The sequence below is a fragment of the Thunnus thynnus genome, chromosome 13, assembly GCF_963924715.1.
Source record: "Thunnus thynnus chromosome 13, fThuThy2.1, whole genome shotgun sequence".
Lineage (NCBI taxonomy): Eukaryota > Metazoa > Chordata > Actinopteri > Scombriformes > Scombridae > Thunnus > Thunnus thynnus.
In genome coordinates, this window is record NC_089529.1 from 17879928 (window position 1) to 17902606 (window position 22679).

Consider the following 22679-nt stretch of genomic DNA (forward strand, 5'->3'; position numbering starts at 1 on the left):
TAGCTAGCTAAAATAAAGCCAGACAACATGCTCCTACGATTCACTGCATGTCAAGCAAACTGAACCTGGAGAAGCCTCAGTTAGATGGAGGAGGAAGAGGAGAGGCGAAGAGGGAGGAACAGAGAGATAGAGGACAGAAACGTGACTGAGTGGATATCATCTGCTGGATTTAGCTTAACATAAATACATCAGTATCAGAGTATATCAGCTGTTAAAAAAAACAAAACAGAAAAGGCGAATGGGTGTTTTTGATTGGAGTTCAGTCTGTTGGCATAAATAAGTCACTTGCATCACATAGAGAGGAACAAAAGGAAATTGATATGTACTGTAAGTTAATACCTAAAGATGAATCAGATGAATTACAGGCTCTCCACACTATGAATAGTTTATTATGAAGCTGCAAGTTTTCTCCGCTCCACTTTATTATATTTTTTGTATGTGTGTTTATAGGATTTATTGATACTAATTTCATTTCGAGTGAAGTTTACTGTTTAGAATTTACTGTTATATTTGCTCTTAAAGGTATGTTTTTACAAATGTATTTTTTTGAATTGTATAAAGCCCTGCTCACTTATCTTCACAATTCTTAAATAACCAAAATTCATCCCTGTGTCCTGAAAATTATGTACATATGAGGGGGGGGACCCGAAAATTCTTTCATCGGTACCTTTCTAATCCCCTTCAAATTTCTCTCCTTGAGATACACTTGTCCCAGCGCATCTCCCATTCCTGGACACATTTCCTGTTGTCATCTTTTGTCACCGTGTCCAAAGCCTCCTGAATTTGTCCGTGAAATTCTTCCACTGTGGCGAATCGTCTCCCTTCCAGTCCCAATTTTAGTTTGACCGAGCTGTAGATACATGCCTACTAGCGGCAAATCCGATAACTACACCCTACTCCTGTGCTATCAATGACTTCCCCCTCGTATAATACTAATATGCAACAACAATATGTTTAGAGGGAAATCTGCTGGCTGAATTATGATTCCTTTCAACATAATAAGGGAACAGTTTTAATGAACATATCTGCAAGTCACAAAAGGTTCATACTAAACATATCTGCAAAACATTCACCAACAACTTATTTCATTTATTTTATTCATTTATTCTGGATTTTACTTTTATTTTAAAAAATATATTGCAAAACTCTTTAGGATGGTGCTGCATTCATCCAATTTTTTATAGGATTCTTATCAAAAATGTTAATGCCATGTGTTTATTTTTATATGCTTAGCAGATTTTTTGAAACTCATAAATATCAATATCAGTATTCACTTCAAAAACTCAATATTACTTTAATGAGAAGGATGAAACTGGAAATAGAGAAAGATGTTGTGTTGTGTTGTGTTGTTGGCAGTGTTTTGGGTTTAAATTCAGCTCATGACCTCTGCTGCAAACAAGCTATCCTCTTTCTCCTCCATTCGACTGCAGACCTCCTAATGACAAGGAAAATGCCACGAAGAGCAGCTCTCTCTGAAAATGAAGACTTGGAAGAGAGGAGAAGGATTAGTCTGGCGCAGTAGAGCCCAGATTGAGAGATGCAGGTGTAGAGATTGATGGAGGGGAGATTTAATTCGTGTTGTCCTGCTTGTTTTCTGGCTCTGGCTATCCAGAAAACATGGTGTACTTGGCCGGCTTCTCGATTCACACACACACTTCAAACCCACATGCGCACACACTACTCCTACAGGACTGACACTCTCACACTCCCAAACAAATGCCAACACAAACCTCATCAGGCACAAACACACACACACACAAACACACATAGACATTGACCACATGAGAGCGCCGTGACTGCCAAGCACAATACGCTCGGTGCCAGCAGAAGTTAGTGGGCCTGTGCAGGTAGCGGCAGGAGAAGCAGCCATCGTCCAAAACAATTATCCCATTATTACCTCCACTTCGGCTTCTGATAAAAGCTTTGCTGCAATCTGCCGCCTCCACAGAAGGCCCTCACTGTTTGTCAGGTTGGAGGTAATTACTGCTGTAGTTTGAAAACCTTGCACATCCACCCCGTTCCACATATTGTTCTTCCTTGTTTCATATGGATGACTAATAGTATACGCTGATTGTAGGGAGTGTTTATAGCCGTCGTCTGTTAAAACACCCACACTGATGCACAGACACACACAGACATTCAAGAGAACAATGGGGGAACAATTGATTTACCTTCAGCACTAGTATTATACTCTGAACCTGATTGCGGACTGAGGGAGGGAGAGCATCAGAGGGAGGGAAAGAGGAGGGCGGATGCTTTTTTTTGTCAGCGTGGGAGCAACAGCATCTGAACTCCTCTGCTGTACTTGGAGTGCAGCAGGTGTTATGAAAACAGAGATAATTATGTGTTTGTATATGAGCATCAGCTTCCACCGTGGTCATTTTAGAAAATCTATATATTTAAAACTGTGGTTTATTTTGACTTTTCCTGAAATATACCCAAATTTTCAACTGTTTCAACTGATTTTCACTGGATTTTCACGTCCACATGCATCCAACAAGTTGTTGTGTTTCCTGTTTCAAGAACACTGATGATCACAGTTTATACTAGTCAAGGTGCTTTTGTGATAAGGACAGGGACCATCAGGAGACATAATGGGTGTAAAATATGAATAAGCTGCTGATTATACATCAGAGTCCCTCTAAGTAAGTAAAGAAACAACAAGAAATATTTGCATTGCAAATGATATTTTTAAAACCTGACTTTTATTCAAATACTTGTACCACTGGTTTTAAATCAGATTTGAATAATCTAATAAACACATACATTCCCATATTCTTAAAAAACAATTACACGGAAATAATGAATAACGAACCCCAAGAATAATGCACCCACAGGTGGATAGTTCACTGCTTTTCATGTTACTCTTTCAAGTACTAATTAAAGGATGATGTTTTTTTCATTCTCTCATTTGGACACAAAATATTGACAAAAAATATAATTGTAGTACCTTTGTGCAAGGTTACATTCATACCCACGTATAAGCCGCGTTCAACAAAAGTCAGGTATTTCAGGCTGAATTTTTTCACCAGAAAAACAAACAAAAACAAAAACCACAAGACACTCTGTTGTTTTACTTGTGGGATTCTATGAAGAGTATATACATCACTATATTCTTGCAGATGCTGCAGGGACGTACTGTAGGAGATGCATTAAGTGAGCACAGACAGCCTAAGGCATGTATGCTTACTCATTTTTAACAAGTTTTGAGCTGACTTATACAAGTAGAATACAGTAATAGTCTTGCATTATTATTATCTGCACCTCGGCAGCTGTGGTTTGTAGACTTTGCCCAAAGGCAGCTTGAATGTAATTGGTAACAGAGGCAGGAGTTTCTCAACCTGTCCAGGGACTCAGCCTGGCAACCTTTTGCACTCTCGTCGGCTACTCATTGTTGTTCGCCTCTTCTCTCCGTCTTCCTTACTCCTCCCTCGCTCTCCCTCACGTCTGTCCTCCTTTCACCTTCTCTCCCTCTCATCTGTCCAGCTCGCAGTCTTGTTCGCCATTTTGCCTCCTTTCACCCTCTTCCTCTGTTTTTGTCTCTTCGCCTCCATGGTGTCATGCCAAGACAACAATCGGTGGCAGCAGCTCTCTCTTCAAAATCAGCGCTGGGAAGCATTTTACAACACTTCTAACACTAAACACACACACTCTCAGTTCCTGTTATAACTGTGCCAGCTTCTATTGGCAGATATTCACAGATGGCTTATTGTTCAGAATTGGCTTCTGATAATATGAACCGGCCAGATGTGATCCCCAGATCTTAGAGCCTTGGCGTGCACACACACTTGAAGTACACACGCTTACACACAGTATCAAGTGTTTGAGTTGTTGACTGTTATCAGATTGATTGTTAAATTATGAATCGGTTCATACTGTGGCGTTCAGTTTAGGTCTCAACTGGATGTGATGGTTTTATTGACGTAGTGTGAGCAAGAAAATCAGTTATCAGTGTAAAACAGATAGGAAAAGGAAGGCTGTGAACAGGCTGAAAATCATAACACTTTGTAAATCAAAACCAGCACACTGCTGGATGGTACCGTATGTGCGTCTTCACGCTCCACTGAACCATGAACACAGTCCTGGTTAGGTCAGTCTGTCTTCCCGAATGCATCAAAGCAGACTCAAGTCTGAGTCATTTGTCACTGCAGAGAGGTCCCCTGTGTCAGCTGCCATATGAGACACGCGGACAGACACTTAGGCTGGACAGATGGACAACTCGCAATCTTTAGATCCAGATAGAAAGTCAGACAGACAGATAAGAACAGAGACAGACATCGCTGCTGTGTGAGCAATATTTGGGATGATTTATAAATCCAGATGGCTTCCGTTCCGCTCTACTTCTTGTTTCAGATCCCATATCAAGCGGCACCTCAAAGGACTGCAGACTTCAATCGCTATCGATATCAGCAGATATGAATACATATACATAACTTGACTTGAATAAAAATTCTAACTGCAAATCCTATTTTATCTCAAAGGTCAAGGCAAAAGAGAAAATTCAATTTGCCATTACAGAAAAATAATCCTGAATCCGTCTAAGATTGACCATCCTGTTTTTGTTTTTAAAAAAGGACACAGACGCTGTCGTATCCAAACTCCACGGCTGGATTTAATAACTCAGTTGTCAAGGGTTGCCAAGACTAAAAAGGTTTTCTGAGCCTGATCGATGGCCAACAAGCATAAGTCCATACAGTCTGAAAGCATTAAATCTCTTGGCACACGTATTCATGTGCGAGTTGTTTAAATGTTTTGTTCACAGTACTTATTATTTTGTTTTGAAATAACATAAAATAGCTATTTTTTAACACCATCTCATCCAATTCCATTTCAACACTAGTGAGGGGAAGTTTCTAAAGGTATTAATTGGTTGGTTGTAAACTGCCTGTGAACTTAATTATAATTGTGTCTTTTATTTGTCAGGAAGCAGAATATCTTTAAAACTTGTTAGCATATTTCTATGAAATTTGGTGGAAAATTAGGCCATGCCCCGAGGAAAACGTAATTAATGTCTGGTGCTGATCCAGCAAGTTTTTAAAGGATTTCTTAATATTGCAAGATAGGGCATTCTTAAAACAGAGTTTTGCTATTTTCGCATTAACTATTGCAGAACCTTGAAAGAGAAAAATCTGGCGCATGTATCAAATGATTGTGAGTCATTGTGTTAATTTACAGTAGATGCAGATGCAGTATTTCATTACAAGTCTACAGAGCCAGCAATTTTTCTTTCATATCCTAAAACATTCCTGTAACATTCTTGAAAAATCTAAGTTTACAGAAGTGTGTGTTGGTGAGTGTTGGTGAGGTATAGACAGTAAACAGTAGGACTATTAGTGCAAAATCTGTAGTGTGTCAAAGACACTAACAAAACAAGAAACAGTGCAGATGTGACAAATTGAAGGGATTCATTCATGGACGGTCAATAACATATGTGTTTATTCTGCACGTCACAATAGAAATGGAAATATAAGAATGAGAAAAGTCAGGATCTGATGTTTCCGTGTTGAAAATGATAAAGTGAAGAAACAAAGTGAGTGGTTATTGTGCTTCCTGTCCTCAGCAGAGTGGAGTCCTTCACTATGCTGCTGCTGCTGTTCTGACAAGCTGAGCCATGGGAGCAATTAGGAGACAGACAGACTGCGGATGACTAGTCTGACCCTCTATTCCTCTCTCCTCTGTTGTTTTCTCCCACTTCAACACCTTTCCTTGCAATCGATCCACCTATTTCTACCATACGTGTTACCGTATCACTGACATCAGGTCAAGCTGCCAGTGCAGAAGAAAGCAGTTTGTCAACATCTGAAGTGAGAAAGTTATTATTTATTTTTTAGTACTATTGACCTGCTCTCTGTTAGCTATCATTATTATTACTATGAATCATCCTTTGGCTCTCCATCTATGATCAGAGGGTCTGAAAACACTCTGAACATCATTTTTACTCTTCACTGTGTTGACTGACACACTTGACTTCTCAGCCTCACTTTCAAATGACTGTGAAATGGTAGAAAAGTGGTGGTAGTGACCTTCAACTATTAGGGCAGCACAGTCTGAAGCTCTTCTCTCCAAGACAAATCCTGACACTCCCCTCTCTTTACAGACTCATGTACCCCTCTGAAATCTCCCCCACCTGCACACTCTAAGAACAAAAATCCTCTCTTATCTGTCTGCTCAACTTTTATTTCTCATACTTCTTACCTGAACACTTTTCCCTGATGTGATCTTTCTGTCGTTACAGCAGGATTGTCAGGGCCCAGTGGATTCAGTTAAATTTGCGTTTAATGATGGCTGATCCAATACCAAGCTTATTTAGCTCTCATTGTACATTTCTCTGGATAAGAGCATCATATAAATGCATACAATATTATTAAAAAAAAACATGATGAAAGTTGCATTAGATGATGTCAATAATAATCATAATCCAACTGCTACTATTTTTATATGGCAACTATAACTGTATTGTAAGTGCTTTAAGGGGCAAAAACAAGCTGAAGCAACCATCATCATTAACATAAGAATATTAAAAATGACAACTGAAATGAAATTATTGCTTAAACAAAAGAACTGACGTGCTCAACTCAGTCTTACGAGAGTTATGGATGCCGACCCCCCAAAAAATCACAAAAATAACAAATGGAGTCATCAGCACTCACAGATAAGTGTATATCACTTCTTTAATGATACACAACATCTGTGCATCATATACACTTATCTGTTAGTGCTGATGACTCCATTTGTTATTTTAATGAAATTACTGAAAATAAAAAGTAGTAAAAACATCATATAGGACAAGAAGAATTTATTTTGTAATTTACCAAATTTTGAGTCTGTTAGTCACCTGAAATCACAATTTCAAGTTATTGCGAAAGATCTCACAAAAACTGAATTTAAATGAAATATAGTTGTGGAAACCTAAGAAAGAAAAGAACAACTGAGAAGACTTTCATATTTTATTGTTGTACAACACTTACAACACTGAATCAAAGTAGATTCAATGTGGATTTTTTGAAACTGTGTCAATGTCAAAGTGAAACCAGATCTCTGCAAAGTTAATTAATCAGTTATAAACATAGAATACAAAATGCAAATGCAAATACAAAATGTGTGCATAAGTATGCATCCCCTTTAATAGGACACTCCTAAATCATCATTGGTGCAGACACCAGGTTTTAGAAGTCAGATAATTAGTTAAACTATAAGTTAATTATTAAATTATTGTTATCTCCTTTCAGTGTTACACTGTAATTAGAAGCAAATAATTGCTGTAGTGCTGCAAATAATTATGGTAAATAATGTAATCTATTTAATTTAATATTATTAATTTAATTTCTTGTAAATGTGTTTCTTTATTTAACCTGACTGAATGAACAGCACAAAAATTCCAATGTGCAACTGCACCCTGTGCCTGTGCAAATGGCAATAAAAGTCTCTTGAATCTGATTGTAAATACACCCGTATCTGGTCCAACTTTTCAGTGTTGTGGCAAAACCTTCACAAGAGCAGCTGCAAAAGCTTGAGCAGCTGTGTAAAGAAGAATGAGGGTAAAAAAATATGCAGTGTCCAGATGTACAAAGCTGATGAAGTCCAGTGCACACAGATTCAAGTCTGTAAATGCTGTAAAAGGTGTATCTACTAACTACTGACAAGGAGGGGGTGAACACTCATGCAAACTAGCATTTTGCCTTTTATACTAATTTAGATCCCTTTGTAGAGATTGGTTTTCACGTTGACATTAAAGGGTGTTTCTCTGTGTCAAGAAAGTCACATTAATTCTACTTTGATTCAATTTTGTATGACAATAAAACATGAAAACTTGCTTTTTTTTATACGTACTGAACAAGTGATGAAATAACCCATTACACTTGCACACAAACACATGCACATACACACACAGCTGTCTACATGGTGAACATATGCAGGAACATAAAAAATACCCAGGAGACAAAGAGCTGGGGATATATTAGAGTAATGAACCTTGTCTTGTGATGTAAACAACTGTTTAGAGGTGTGCTAAGTGTGCTGTCTGTGTGTGTATGTGTGTGTGTGTGTGTGTGTGTGTGTGTGTGTGTGTGTGTGTGTGTGTGTGTTGGAAGGCAGGTCCCATCATTAATAATATATTCTATCTTGCAACATCTTCATCTAGCAGAGTTGGAGCTGATTAGCAAATCTAATCCAGATGTTTAGTGTCTCCTCAGAGACTTATTACTGACTCATAATTAGTGCTTGTTTGAGTGTGTTTGTGTGTCCACCTGTGTGCTCCAATTATTGAGGATGCACTCAGATTTGTCATCATTATTGTTTGCTATTGTCTGTTTGCTCGGTGCACATGTTTTATAGGTGTGACTGTAGCAGGTTTCAGAGTCACAGTCATATTTTAGGAGCAATCGAGCTTCATCAAATCCCCGGAGGAGAGGTTTCGCGGGGTTGCAGCACACGTGTTTATTCATTGTGCTCTTGTTTGTGCATTTTCTCTCCTTGTCTCTTTCAACCTTTTCTGTCACTTTCCGTTTCTCCGTCTCTGTCACTGAAGCCCACCTGCTATTTGATTTGGAGTCTACAGTATACCCCACGAGTGCATTCTCCTCCGAGCGGTGTCTCTAACCAATATGACAGTGTGCTGACAAAACCTTTGAAGTTTTGTCTCCATAGAGACCTAACTTAATTGGGATACATTAGCATAATTAGCATCTATCTCCTGCTGAACACGCACTGCCTCACTCGCTGCTAAGCTCGTGGATTCTGCGTGCGTGTGAGAAAAGACTTTTGATGTTTTTTAATGGCATGTCTTACTACAAAACAGAGGAGAAAGTAAAAATTCACAATGACGCAATCTATATAACACTATACATGATGTAAAGGCTGATAATAATCCTAAATTTTCGATGAAAACTGATTTTTGAGATTGTAAAGAGTCTGCGCTGGTTTTTTGAAAAATAGGCCAAGTCACCATGGACAGTCAGCACGTTATCTTTTAGCGTGCAGGATTTAAATCTCTCGCCTCCGAACTAAACATCAGAGCAGCCGAATCCTTCATGATTACATCATAAATTGTTTGATTTTTCTGGCTGGAATCTTGACTAATATGGCTGTGATCCTGCGGTTTAAGATGATCAACAAGCGGAAATGTTGAACTGAGAAGACTGTAATCGGTGTAAGTCAGTTGTTACTCGTGTGATGCCTGCTCTTTTCACAGCTGGTTAGGGTTTTACAAAGTTCTCCAGTTTGTTTCTGGCTGGTACGTCTCCCTTGCAGCATGGACACATTATCTGAAGGACGCAGAGCCCTGACTTTGTTCCTGCAAGTCAGTACAATGGACGACTTGGTCGGGCCAAAAAGGAAAATTCAGCAACTTGTACTGCACTTTTATGGAGGAGGCTGCAGAGGACGTTCATGTACAAAATGTTTGTAACTCATTGAACTCTGGATGTGCTCAGTCAGAGAGAGGGGGATTATTTTTGTTTATACCAGACAGAATTTCATTTTTAATCTTTCAGCCTTTTTTTTCTGTACTGTATATGTGGCAAAGAAGCTATAAAGCAACAAAGTCTTAACGTCTTAATCCTTGAATTCGGTGATCCAAGACTGCTGTTATCAACATACACACCCTGATGTAGCTTTGCTGAATTAGTTGTTTGCTTTATTACGCTTTATTGTATCTGAATGACCTTTATATGTAATGGTGGATCTATAATAAAATCCCTTCCTCACATACATAGAAAAACAGCACAGCACAAATATCCACTAAGCTCATGTTGTATTCATTGTTTCTGGAGAGGATTGAACAATGCAGCTTGTTGACCTCACCAGACGAAAACCTCCTGCAAAGCTCTGAGGAAGACTTGATCTTGTGTAGAGACCTCGGCTGACCTGAGATCAGAGGAAAATCTTGTTGATTTTTTTTCTCAGGTTGGCATTTTAACAGTTTGTGTTTCCATCCGATGCATCTCCACAGCGGAGTGTTTGTACTTTGTTGCCACACTACTGTAGCCGCGCTTGTCTCAACCGGATAGCCAGTCCTCGAGAGCCTGAATCCCCGTACACAGTCTCCTTGACATCCCTCTGCCCCGTCTCAGATATTCTACTCTGAGGTAGCCGGCTCCCCAAACGATGCCTGCTTTGAGAGTTGTCTTTGTTCTACTGACTTAAAAACAAAGACAACTTTGCACTGAGTGCAGGATTAGCAAAAAGCCTCCTGGAAGAAAATCAATGAAAAAAGTGGGCTTTTCTCAAATACAGCAGAATTGGCTCTGCTGTGTTTTCTCCCTGTTAGAAATATAAATGTAGAGAAAAAAAGTGTTTCTTTCTCTCTTGAACTGTGGCACCATATTTGAACATAAGTTTAAAAACCACAAGGTTTAAAAAAATATCTGCTGCTTTTTCCCAAAACTGCTTTCAGTCTTGGTTTTAAAACATCACCAAACAGCCTCAAAGCAATAAGTTAGTATTCCATTTACTTCTTGTCATCATTTAGCTAATGCTCTTATTCACACACACATTCATATTCCGCGTACAGTGACAGAGTAGGTATGAGATTGGTGTTTTGCTGAAGGACACGTAGGGATCAAACCCGTGACCTTTCAGTTATCGGTTTCCTGGTTTCCAGGTATCCTGTCACCCACTTCATTAATTTCATCATTACAAAACTGCCTTAAGAGGATAAGAGAATATTTCATTTAAATTTTATGTAGCTAGCTGATCCCTGACTTAAACTCTCATACATGTGATGAATAGGCGAGGGCTTAGTGTCTCGATTAGACACTTCAACAGGATACATTTCGATCTAGTGATGTTGAAAATGCAGTGTTAAACCTTGAGACTAGATTAATGTACAGTATGTGTTGAATAGTATGGGATGAATGAAGGATATTTATGCACATTTTAATGTTACGAAGAGTATGAACAGTTTTATTCAGATTATTCAGTTCAGGTTGTGGCTGCAACAATTATTTTCACTATCTGTCTTTTAGTCTTTAAAATGTAGGAAAATAATGAAAAATGCCCATTAATTACAAGCTCCTGCAGCCGATGTTTTACATGTGATGGTGAGAATAGCATTTTAACTTGAATAAATAAATGGTACTTTCCAAAGAAAACATCTGACATGTCACAGTAGGAAGAGCACAGGTGTAAATACAGGTGATGGCTTAGCTCCATTTAGCTACTTCAGTTTCAGGGTCCTGGTATCGTGCAGCCCGTCCTCACAAGAAAAATGACAGTAATTATGATCCAGGGAAGTGTTGCAGTTCAGATGATGTCAAAGTGACTTGATAAGACGATTTTGTCTTACTAGGAGGTTGGGTGGATAGCTAGATAGTTAGATAGCTTCTGGTGTCATGTTTCCAATCACAAGTTTGGACATTTTTTTAAAGGACACTCAGGTGGTTGAAGGTGTATAAATCACCTTGGTGTTAACGCTGGTAATGACATGATGTTAAAACATGATTTTTAATCTGCTGCTGTGAATGAAATAATTGAAGGATAATTCCGGTAAAATTGGTCTTATTTTCATAGCTTTTGCCATTTTTTCAATCTGTGATGATAAAACTGGACTCACCAAGTTAATTGGGTGACATTGCTGAAAGGAAGTCATTTAGACAGTTTGTAAACATACCAACAGTTTAAATGGTCAGATCATCTAAATCCATTTATTTCCTGGTAAAATGGGTTCAAGTGTAATTTCAGTGAATCGTCATCAAACATGTTTATAACAGACATGTGCAGAGTAATTAAGCTAACATGGGGGGGTTAGTTTACGTGTCTGATAATCAGAGAGGTTGTATTTCTTTCCCTGTTTGACTTCTTTCTAGTGATGTTGCTGCGAGAGCTCAGCAATTAACTTAGTGACAACAACGTTTTTACTAGTGATCGAATCATAGGCCTAAACTGAAACTGAAAATAAGATGAAAGTTGCAATAACCCAGAATAATCCTTTGAGGGGGTATTTGGTCCTGACTGTCCTTTAGTGTTCATGAACCTTCACTGTTGGATGCAGAATCTGGTGGACATATTCTTGGTTTTGCTGTGATCTGACATGTGACCTTTAAGCTTCTCTAAAATTATTTTTTAGGGGCGGCTTCCTCTGTGTGCTAGCTCACCCTGTCACCAAGTTCATTAATTTCATTAATCAATAAAATGCCCTAAAGGCATCGGAGATTATCACAGCCAAGATAAAACGCATTTAATATTAGAACTCCTCTCACTTGATATTAATAGCTCTTTTTAAAGCATGTAGCTCGACATGTCGCACAAGCACTCACTGTAAAATACACAACGGAGCAGAAAAGGATCCATGAAAAACTGGGGGATTGAACTTCCTTTGTGCTGCTATTGAGAAGGTGTCAGAAGGGTAATAGGAAGATGAATGAAGTTTATGCTTCCTTCAGTGGTGTATTGATTGATGCATCAACCGATATCCCATTGTGCTCGCTGCCCACCCGCCCGCCCGCCTGCCTCTCTCTCTTTCTCTCTGTCTGTCTGTCTGTCTTTGCCACCTGCTACCAAGAGAAGAGATTCTCCATCTGCCCCTGGATCCCTATCACTCGCTCTCTGTCTGCCTTTCGCTCGCTGCTTTATTGTCTCTGTCATCTCCTCCTTTATTTCTTACTTTGCTCCCTCTGTCACTCTGTTATCTGTTTTTATCAGTGTCATTTTTCTCCCGCATCCCCTCTGCTGTCACACACCCACTTTCACCCTCCCCCCCCCCCCCACCCCCTCTCTCTCTCTCTCCCTCTCTCTCTCTCCCTCTCTCTCTCTCTGTCTCTCTTAGACACACACTTAGATATTCTCCTCTTTTCCTCGAGTGAATGTGAGGAGGTGTCTGCTCCCCCATATGGCCTGTCAAGTTCCAGCAGTGAGAGTGTGGGTGGTGTGTTGCATTCTAACATAGCGTGGTGTGAAGAAAGGAGAGAAATCATATGTCGAATGGTGGTGAAATAGGCTGTGAAGAAGCATATCCATTTAGGAAATTGCCTTTGAACTTATGATGCACCGTACAGCCGTAAATAATTCAAAGGAAATGTATTTTGCGGAAAATATCAGACTTATAGATCAATTACAATCAAGATCCACAGAGTCCACAGTGTGTGTGTGTTTGTGTGTGTGTGTGTGTGTGTGTTTGTGTGTGTGATGAGTGGGTAAATATAAACTGTAGACTGTAGATAAACGGTAGACTGTAGATGCTTCATTTGCAGTCAGGGATGAGAAAGCTGAAGAACAGGATGAACAATCCTACTGGATCTTTTCTAATCTAGTTTGATTGTTTGTTTTTCTTATAATATATGACTGCGTGCAGCTGCCTGTTGTTTCTCTGATAGGACTCAGTGCTGCAAAAACAAAAAAACAGCACGAATCATGTGAGTGTGAGGCCTATTCAATACAAAAACACTACATTACAGTTAACGATTTAAGGTTTTAAATGTTTAAATATACATAATATCCAGGAAGTTTGGCAGCTGTCAATTCAGCAATATTTGTCTTTCATAATGGAAAACTGTATATTTTTAGGTTTTTGACTGTCTGTCAGACAAAACAAGCAACCTGGCTAAGAAATTAATCGATTTTATAGTCACATGTTGTTTCATTCTAGTTTCTCAAATAAACATATGTTTTGGGTTTTTTTTTTTTTTTTAGTTTTGTGGGTTAATTTGCTCTTAAGTTTTGATTTGTCAGTTACAGCTTGATTTTGGTCAAACAGTGTGAATCCACAGGTAAAAAAAAAAAAGCATGCTTGCTTAATGCACCTTTAAATCAAGTCTATTTGTTTTTCATCCATGTGAAGAGGAGTCTGGGGTTTCTATTGGTGAAACGATTATCTGTTAACGCCCAGCGGACACGTTGTTCTTGGTCCAAATTATAGCAGCATGCTGCGCCTCTACCTGCATCCAAGAAAAACAAACCTCTGTCTGTTATCTGTGTTGCACAGCAAACAGGATGATGGTTGTGTTGGTGGTGATAGTGTTGTAGGATGGCACATTAATGACAGAACAACCACATTGACTGTATGCAACAGAAAATAGAATAATGATGATGATGTGGGTGGGAGAAGCTGCCATGCTGGCAGATATCTTAGCTTTCTATTGACCAAAAAAAAAAAAGCATTATTCTATTCTGTTCTATTCTTTTCTATTTATTTGCTCAATGTGACCACACCCTTGGCACAGATTCAGCTGTTATCAGCTAAAAAAAAAGGATAAGAGCATTATCTTATCATTGAGAAATATTGCATCAGGCCAGTAGATACTGGCAGATAAAAGTATGAATCCACTTCACGCATGGGGGGGAGTCTTCATCCGCGAGCGATGGCGTTACCCATCGACCTCCTAAGGTTTACTGTGGAGTTCAGCCAGATTATGAATAATGGAGAAAGGTCAGGATAGATTTTTAATGGATTTATACACCACATGGCCGCTTCTGCATCAACAGGGATTTTAGAGCAATCATTTCTATTACAAAGGGCAGGGTATGTTCTTGCCTGAACTGTTGCTTCAACTGCTGCTGCTGTGTTGAACCTACAATTAAAGTGTCATCGAATGTTAACACAGGCTATACTCTGCATGCCAGGGTTAATCCCACTAATCTGTTTCATCTATGTGCAATGTCACGACCTCATTTTAAGCATCGGTAAAGACCATATAATATATTCCATCGGAAGCTGTTTCGTTCAATAAATAATCTGTTGAGTGACTATTTTGGTGTTTAAGAAATAGTTCAAATGCATATACGAAGACAGTTTAAATTTCCTCCATTTTTGTTCCACAAAAGAGCAAAATCTCTGCAGTTATTAGCGACTCGAGTCTTCATTTTATGTCTAAAGTTGAGTCTCTACATGCACCCACCAAACACTCATTGCTTCAACTACGATTTGAGGAGCTTTACAGTAATCCCTCCTCTTAATAAGCCGTTTCATGTGCATCACTTTTCAAAAAGGGGGTCAGGGTGGGTCTTAATCAGTCATTCCACGTCTGTTGCTGCCCCAAAAGGCGGGTCGCCCTGACTTTAAATGCGTCCTTTTAATGTATCGCAGTGTGTGATGTAGGAGATGTAATTTACCAAGAGTGTCAGCAGCAACCAAGGCTGAGAATCGTGTCCCCCAGCTGACACCAAGTAAACAGTCACTTAGCTTGCGTGTCCCTGTCCACCCCTATAACGCTGATGGAGACTAATGATCACACGCATGTGTAATTGCTCTGACGTCTCTCTGTGACAGATCATATGGAGAGCAGTAAATTGGGAATGGCTTTAACACTGGCCTCTGACTAGAAATAGAAGCAGGAAATTAGAAATATTCATCCATTATGGATTGTTTGGATGGTTTCTGTTTTTTCAGGCGTAGATCTGACTTTTTAATGGCAAGTGTTTATTTTTGAGCTTGTGGAGAAGACATGCAGATACAGGCATATGCATCATGGACCACACACACCTACAGACAGCGGCATTTGCCAGACAATACCATTTTTAAACACAGATATCCTTTGCACTTAATTTGCATAATTCTAATTAAATGCTCGCTCAGAAGCATCCAATCAGGGTGACAAGTAGAAAGTAGGAGGAAACAAATCCTTTTATATGTTAATCTGTTTTACTACGACATTGTCTAGCCTGCCAGGGAAATGAATATTTCACACCTCCAACTGCACATAGGCGTCCTTATTTGCATCAGTAGATGCAGAAATAATTATATTACTTCCATCATTTTAGATTAGCTCTGCTTTTGGCTGCTATTAAGCATTTTTCACACTGCAGCTGTATTTTGATTCTGTACAAGTGTTCGTCCGTGCAAACACTGATAACATTTCATAATTCCTTGTTGTGAAAACTGACCAGAACATTTCAGTTTGTTCCAGTTTTTTTTTATATTATATTTTGTTTAGATCAGCTATTGAAAGGCTTAAATTGCACACTTGACCACCTCAGAGCCATTTGCAGTGTCAGAAAATGCAATTCATAAAGTAGTTTGCCACCTGCGTATTTAAAATGAGGAAGAGCTTTTTTTAAAAAAAATTCTTCTGCATCTGGCAGTAAACAGCTTGAAACATTCAGAAAGTAGATGAAAGCTAATGGATTTCTCTTACTGACTCCAGTGCAGTGACAGTCAGCACAGGTTTGCTGCCAGGAGGGATGCTGATTGATTCCTGAGGCTGATTCAAAAACAAAATGCCCAACAACTGAATTCTATTACATTTTCACCTCATTAACACCAGAGGAAAGCTCAGTATGAAACCTATTTCAATATAGTCAGTTTTATTTTTATACAATTTTAGATACTGATGGGCTGGGCTTAATGTCCAAAAAAAAAAAAATTAAAAATCACAATGTAGAAAATGTAAATAGATAAAACAAATAAGGTAAAATAAACAAGTTGATGTTAAATGCAATTGCATTGTGGTGAGTTTCATCAGACAAAACATTTCAGTTACTCATTTTGTTTGTTTAACTGATTATTGATTTGGACATCAATAACAATAACACCATAATACGCCTAATTACTCTTCATGTAAGTATATGAGAAAACATTTAAGTTGATTTGGACAAAATGAATCTAATATCATAACATTACTCAATGGAAATGAATTATCAGCCAGCCTTAATTCAATAGGCCTTTATGGAAACATGTCTATCATAATGAAGTCCTGTATATTAAGTTACTCGCATGACATGACAAAAATTTCACCATCTGCATAACAGGAGGTGATATCTTGGGGGATTACATGAAGATTTTGTGTAAGCTGAGACAAGTCTGCAGTGGCTTAAGTGAGGTTTATTCTATCATTTTTGCAGGACATTTGTAATTTAATGTGGAGAGAACTTGTGGAAAGTTTATATACATATTAATTTAGCCATTATTTAATTAAAAAATCTAACTAGAAATTCATATTTACAATAAGCCTGGAAGACATTGTGATATGTCACCAGAGGAAAAGCACAGGTGTGAATACTAAAATTACCTTTAGATGGTCATAGAAGTACCATATATAGAGAAATACTGTAACATGCCTGCAGCCACACAAGAAGAACAAAAATAGATATATAAAAAAACATGAGAAATCATGCTCATGTGCTACAGCTTTACGTCACTGACTTTATGTCTTATATTTATCCAAACCAAGCAGCACATTGTCCGTGGAAACAAGGTAGTTTTTAACAGTGTCACATCCTGAATCATTCATCACGTAACTCAACAGGAACACCTTGCCTTGAGGAGCCATTGACCTCAGTCAGCTGCATCTTACCATTTATTATGACAACACACACTCAGGTACACACTCCAGCACACTCTCCATCTTTCTCGCTGTCTAACCCTAACCCTGTCTCACATATATATAAACCACATACTCACAATCTTCCGTTATTGCTCTGACACGCACACACACACACACTGACCAGCGTTTGTCCTCCCTCCAGGTGACGATTCTGATCATCTTGGCCCTGGCCTTCCTCGCCTGCATCGTGTTCCTGGTGGTTTATAAAGCCTTCACCTACGACCACGCCTGCCCAGATGGATTCATTTATAAGGTAAGACCAGTAAGTAGCCTGTATTTCATTTTACAGCATTATAACACAAGTAAGCAGGGTCAAGAGATAGTCAGGTGGTTAACAGGGTAGCTGGACTGCAGCGAGTAGGTTCACCTTTCCAGAGTAGGAGGTAAGTAGGGCTGCAACATCATTTTCTTTATTTATGACTTTGTTGTAGAGCTGCAACGGTTAGTCAATTAATAAATTAGTCGATTGACAGAAAATCAATATGCAGCTATTTTGATAATTGATTAATCGTCAATCGTGCCAAAATTTTGCTGTTTTTGGCTTCTCAAATGTGATGATTTAATGTTTTTGTTTGTCACACATGACAGTAAACTGGGTTCTGGACTATTGGTTTGACCAAACAAGGCATTTGAAGATTTCACCTTTGACTCTGGGAAATTGTAAAGGTCATTTTAATCGGAATAATTGAGAGAATAATGAAAAGAAGTTAGTTGCAGCCCCACTTTGATGATTATATTTTTGATTTGGTTAGTCTATAAAATGTCAAAAAGTTGTGAAAAATATCCACCACAATTTCAAACAGCCCAAGGTGACATCATGAGATTGCTTGTTTTGCCCGACCAACAGTCCAAAACATCAAAATACCGCATTTACTCCCATTTAAAACAGGAGAAAAGCAGCAAATCCTCACATTTGAGGAGCTCAAATCTGTCAAAGTTTGTCACTTCCACTTGAAAAACAGTTAATCAATTAAAATTGTCAGTGTTTAATTTTCTGTCATTTGTTGTAGCACTATAGTTAGTCTACTTTTGCCTTGCCAGAGTGTCCTCGTGCAAGGCAGTGAATCCTCTCTGTCCTTCACTATCTCCCTCTCTTCTATCTAAATAAAGAATTAAAGGTCAGTGCACCGCCCAGTCTGCTATGGGAGATGAAAAAATAAAATACTCCCGCCCTAGTTTTATTAATTTCTGAGGTCATGTTACAGGAAGAGGCTAATGAGGCGTATCAGATGGGCAATCATCAATCAATGATTTCAGTGATTTTGTTATGACGAGTGTAATCAGGTGTAATTATGTAGGTTTTTTCCTTCACACAGCAGCCAAAGAAAGAGAGTTCATTGAAGCTGCTCTCATATGTCATTAGCTGTGTCGACTATTAGATAGAAATTAAATATATTAGACCTACTGCCTATTTTACAATAATTACTACATGATGATCAGTAACTCCCAATCCATATGGCTGAGGTCATAAAAGAAAATGGCTCCCACAGCTATTTTATTAACAATCTGCTGTCCAGATTCACTGTATTACTGTTGAATCTTTTAAGTTTTACAGTATATGGATACAGACAGCCTCTCCTCTTCTGGCAGTGCTCCTCTGCCCTGGTACTTACAGATTTCCACTGCACTGCACTTATAACATAAGTTTCACAGTACTTTGCAAGAGGTCACCTTTGAAGTCTGTGTCTCTGGACAAATCTGGTCTTTAAGGTGGAATAAATCTAGTTTTAGGCCCACAACCTCTGCAGGGGCTCTGACTGCAGTCTGCAGAGGTATTATTAGCAGTGTCACATGCACATTCACCAGGTGCAGAAGTGCAGATAGAAAAAATGTGCACACGCGCACGCACGCTCACTCGTGTAATATGGTACACACACTACACAACTGCACACAAAGTTGTAAATGTGTACACACTCAAGCGTATTCTAATACAAATGAACTCCATTACTGTATAATGGTCTGTGAGTCCCCCTCTGTATAAAGTCTGAAGCACATTTAAATGAAAATGCATATATATTTTCTTACAGGGAGCTGCACTAATGTAAATGACTTCTTTTTTCATCTTCTTATTACCTCTAATAAAATCTAGAATGTATAAAAACACAGATTTTTTTTTATTTTATGGGGAAGCAAATTTGACCTTGACAAAAAACACGGTGTCCTTTTTATCAAAGCTTTTCAAGGTCTATCATCTGAATTCTTTGTGACACGTTTTTGTTCATCATATTCTTGTATTCTCTCCTTTTCTGCAGAAAAAAAAGCCATTCAGCTGCTACATATGGTATTTCAATAGTAGTTTAGTGTGTCAGTGGTATGTCATTGATGTAGAAAATGAGTTTGAGTTTGTTCTCCAGTGTCCCTTTTACTGGAAAGTATGCAATATATTGTTTGGTAAGATAAAAATATGTGGTTGATGCTCAAAGACTAAGTTGGCTGTTCTCATAAAACAGTGAAGTTAGTCAGTCACTTGGAGGAAGCCTGGGAGATGAGAGAAAACACCTTTTATCAGGATAAACGTCAGGCTTGTTCTTTTACGCTATCATTTGGAGCACAGTTTATTTGAAAATTTTTGCATAAATGTGTCCTAAAATTATGCAGATGTGCATATAATGTTATGATCTTTGTATTTTGTTTGTGTTACCAGAAGATGTCTCTCTATACTTTTGATGTTTGACACAGTGGTATGTAAAGCCCTGAGGAATGGGCCAAATGTTTGGCATGACAGAAAGAAAAAAGAACTGACTAACTAATTTCAACAACCAATATAGAGTTTTTTAAAAATTGCAAATTAGCTTCGCTGATCTGTAGCGCAAACCCAGAAAAGGTTTGTATTTACTTGTTTAATTGTTGCTTGCAATGACAAATAGCGTAACAAGCAAAAGGCCAAGGGAAAATTCATGTTTGACATGTTTGCCTTTGGCTTAAAAAAACAAACACTTTGAAATAAGTATTAATATCACTGGTGCAACAGAGCTGTCAACCTTCTAGATGCTTAAACATCAAAAACAATTTGAATAAGTAGCAAAACAAATTAAACGTTTTTAAAATTCTTGAGTTTTCAAGTTGTAAGTGCCCCAATTTTTATGATATCTTAATTATATAATTAGCAGTTCATCGATCTAGCATGTTAGCTGGTTAATGCTCTCTGCCTGACGTATTCTGCACCATGTTCTCTCTGTCAAAGATGACTTTGTGCAAGAGGAGATGCCACTCTGTATCATATTTGATTGAACTGTGAGGGAAAAGTCTTTTTCTACACAAACAATCACAATATAGTCAGTTTGTCATTGTTATCATTACTGGCCACTACCGTAACGTCACCCTTGAATGTCATGATGATATTTAAATATTACTGAATAATGTCCGGTATACCACTAATGTAATATCTAAATAAATAACTCAATTGGTCAATTTTCTATAGAAAATTTGGCAATTTTACTTAGAAAAACCTTGACAGCAAACAAATGCATTATTTTGTCATGTAGAAAAAAGATAAGGTGGTGATTATGCACAGTACATTGATAAATATTCTAAACCTCCCCTTCCTCCATCTATTTCTCCCTTACAGCACAAGCGGTGTATCCCAGCCTCTCTGGAGGCCTACTACGCTGCCCAGGATGCCAACTCGCGGGGCCGTTTCTACACAGTGATCAGCCACTACAGCATGGCCAAGCAGACCACCTCGCACTCTGTCTCCCCCTGGCTGCCTGGAGGGGCAGCGGGGCAGCAGCACGATGCTAAACCCCCAAGCGGCGAGGGGCACTGAGTTAGCTGAGCAGTTAAAAGTTGTTGTAAACACTTACAGACACATGCAGATGCAGACATGAAGAAATACAGAAACAGGCAGATATAGACGCGTACGCACACACACACACACACACATACACACAAACATGTAGGTAAATATGTAGAGATATAGACAAAAGAGACGCACATGAACAGCTACATATATAATGCCAATATAGAGCGAAAACATGCATGCAGACATAAAAACACACACACGCACATGCTAGATCATATTCTGATTTACCTGGCCTCACTCTTTTATCGAGGGGCGTTTCTCATTGACCCTTTCTCTCTTTGGATTATCATCGTCTGCTGATACACACTCACATATACACACACAAACACAGTCTGCTCTCTCGTTACCATTTAAACCCATCCTCTAATTTGTTATTTATTGACTGTCATGATATATTTATTTTTTACTGTAATGTATGGATGTTTTGTATGTGATTATCAGACAACTCTTTGTACAAAGGCACGAGTCAATGCTGAATTTCACGCTTCCTCTTTGTGAGATTCTCTTTTGAGTTCGGAGTAAAATTTTTTTTCAAGTGTGTATACTGTAGTTACTGTATATTCATTCACAACCCCTGTCATTTTTTTTGCCTTTCTTGTCCAAACTGCGTAACCTCAGGCACGTCTGTCAAACACCACACACACACACACACACACACACACACACACAGATCGCTTTATTTTTCAACCTAAAATATGTTAGTATGGTCTTGTATTGCTGTAACGCATTTTTAAACACAAAATTTCAGCTGTACTGTCTGAGGAAGGTTTGACGTCCACATCCACAACACACCTTGAATTGACTGAATGAATTTTTCCATCATGGCTGTTTGATAGCTCATATACAGTGACATTTTCAATGTGCTGTGTTATACATTTGAAATCCAACATTCCCCAGTGACCCAAGCTGTACATAGAACTGTGCGTTCATGCTAGTTTTTTGTGTGTATGCATTGTAGTAGCTTTATTTAGGAGGTTTTTCTTTTTTTTTTTTTACAGACCTACAATGTCTTCATGGGAGTTACTTTCTACATTGCTTTAGCTGCCAGTCTAGTAGCTCCATTATATATACAATGGTGGCCTGTCTGAGCAATTAAAAAACAAAAGGATGTAGATGGAAAAGGAAACACCGTGCATATCACCATCTCTTGCCAAAACTTATTTTCCACTGTGTTTTGTTAGGTTTATCAATGGGCTTCGACTGCAGCAGAGTTTTATTCCCGTATTGTTTTTTGTTTTTTTTTAATTTTGTAATGTTGGATCTGTTGTCAAGAGCGCTTTTATGAGATATTGTGATGTTGTTAGTTGATATGTAGCGATACCTGGTGTAATTTATCAGTGTGCATCCCTGTCCCTCTTCTCTTGGTTTGAATTCAAAAATAAAACAAGCTGTGACCTGTGTTGAGTGTCTCTGTCAGTCCCATTTACTGCTGTGTCTCCTTAGCGCTCGCACAGCGCCTAATGCAGCCCAGAGGCAGTACAGTGTGAACGACAGTGACAGCTTTTCATATGGCATGTTATATCATACTCCTACTCAAAGTTATACTACATTAGATACATATTCTGCTGTTCATACATGGAACTTTCCAGAGCTGCAGAGAGCAGATTTGTAGGCTATAATGA

The 22679-nt window shown here is 38.5% G+C and overlaps 1 protein-coding gene across 2 annotated transcripts in view; it reads left to right on the plus strand.

The window, feature by feature from the left end:
- nsg2 (neuronal vesicle trafficking associated 2) overlaps positions 1-22456 on the plus strand; it is a 40080-nt gene extending 17624 nt beyond the window's left edge. For both annotated transcript variants that reach the window (XM_067608463.1, XM_067608462.1), the window contains exons 4-5: positions 17398-17508; positions 20824-22456. In XM_067608463.1, the coding sequence (XP_067464564.1) occupies positions 17398-17508; positions 20824-21021 (309 nt within the window). In that variant the 3' untranslated portion in view covers positions 21022-22456. The remainder of the gene's footprint in view (positions 1-17397; positions 17509-20823) is intronic.
- Positions 22457-22679: the final 223 nt, after the last annotated feature.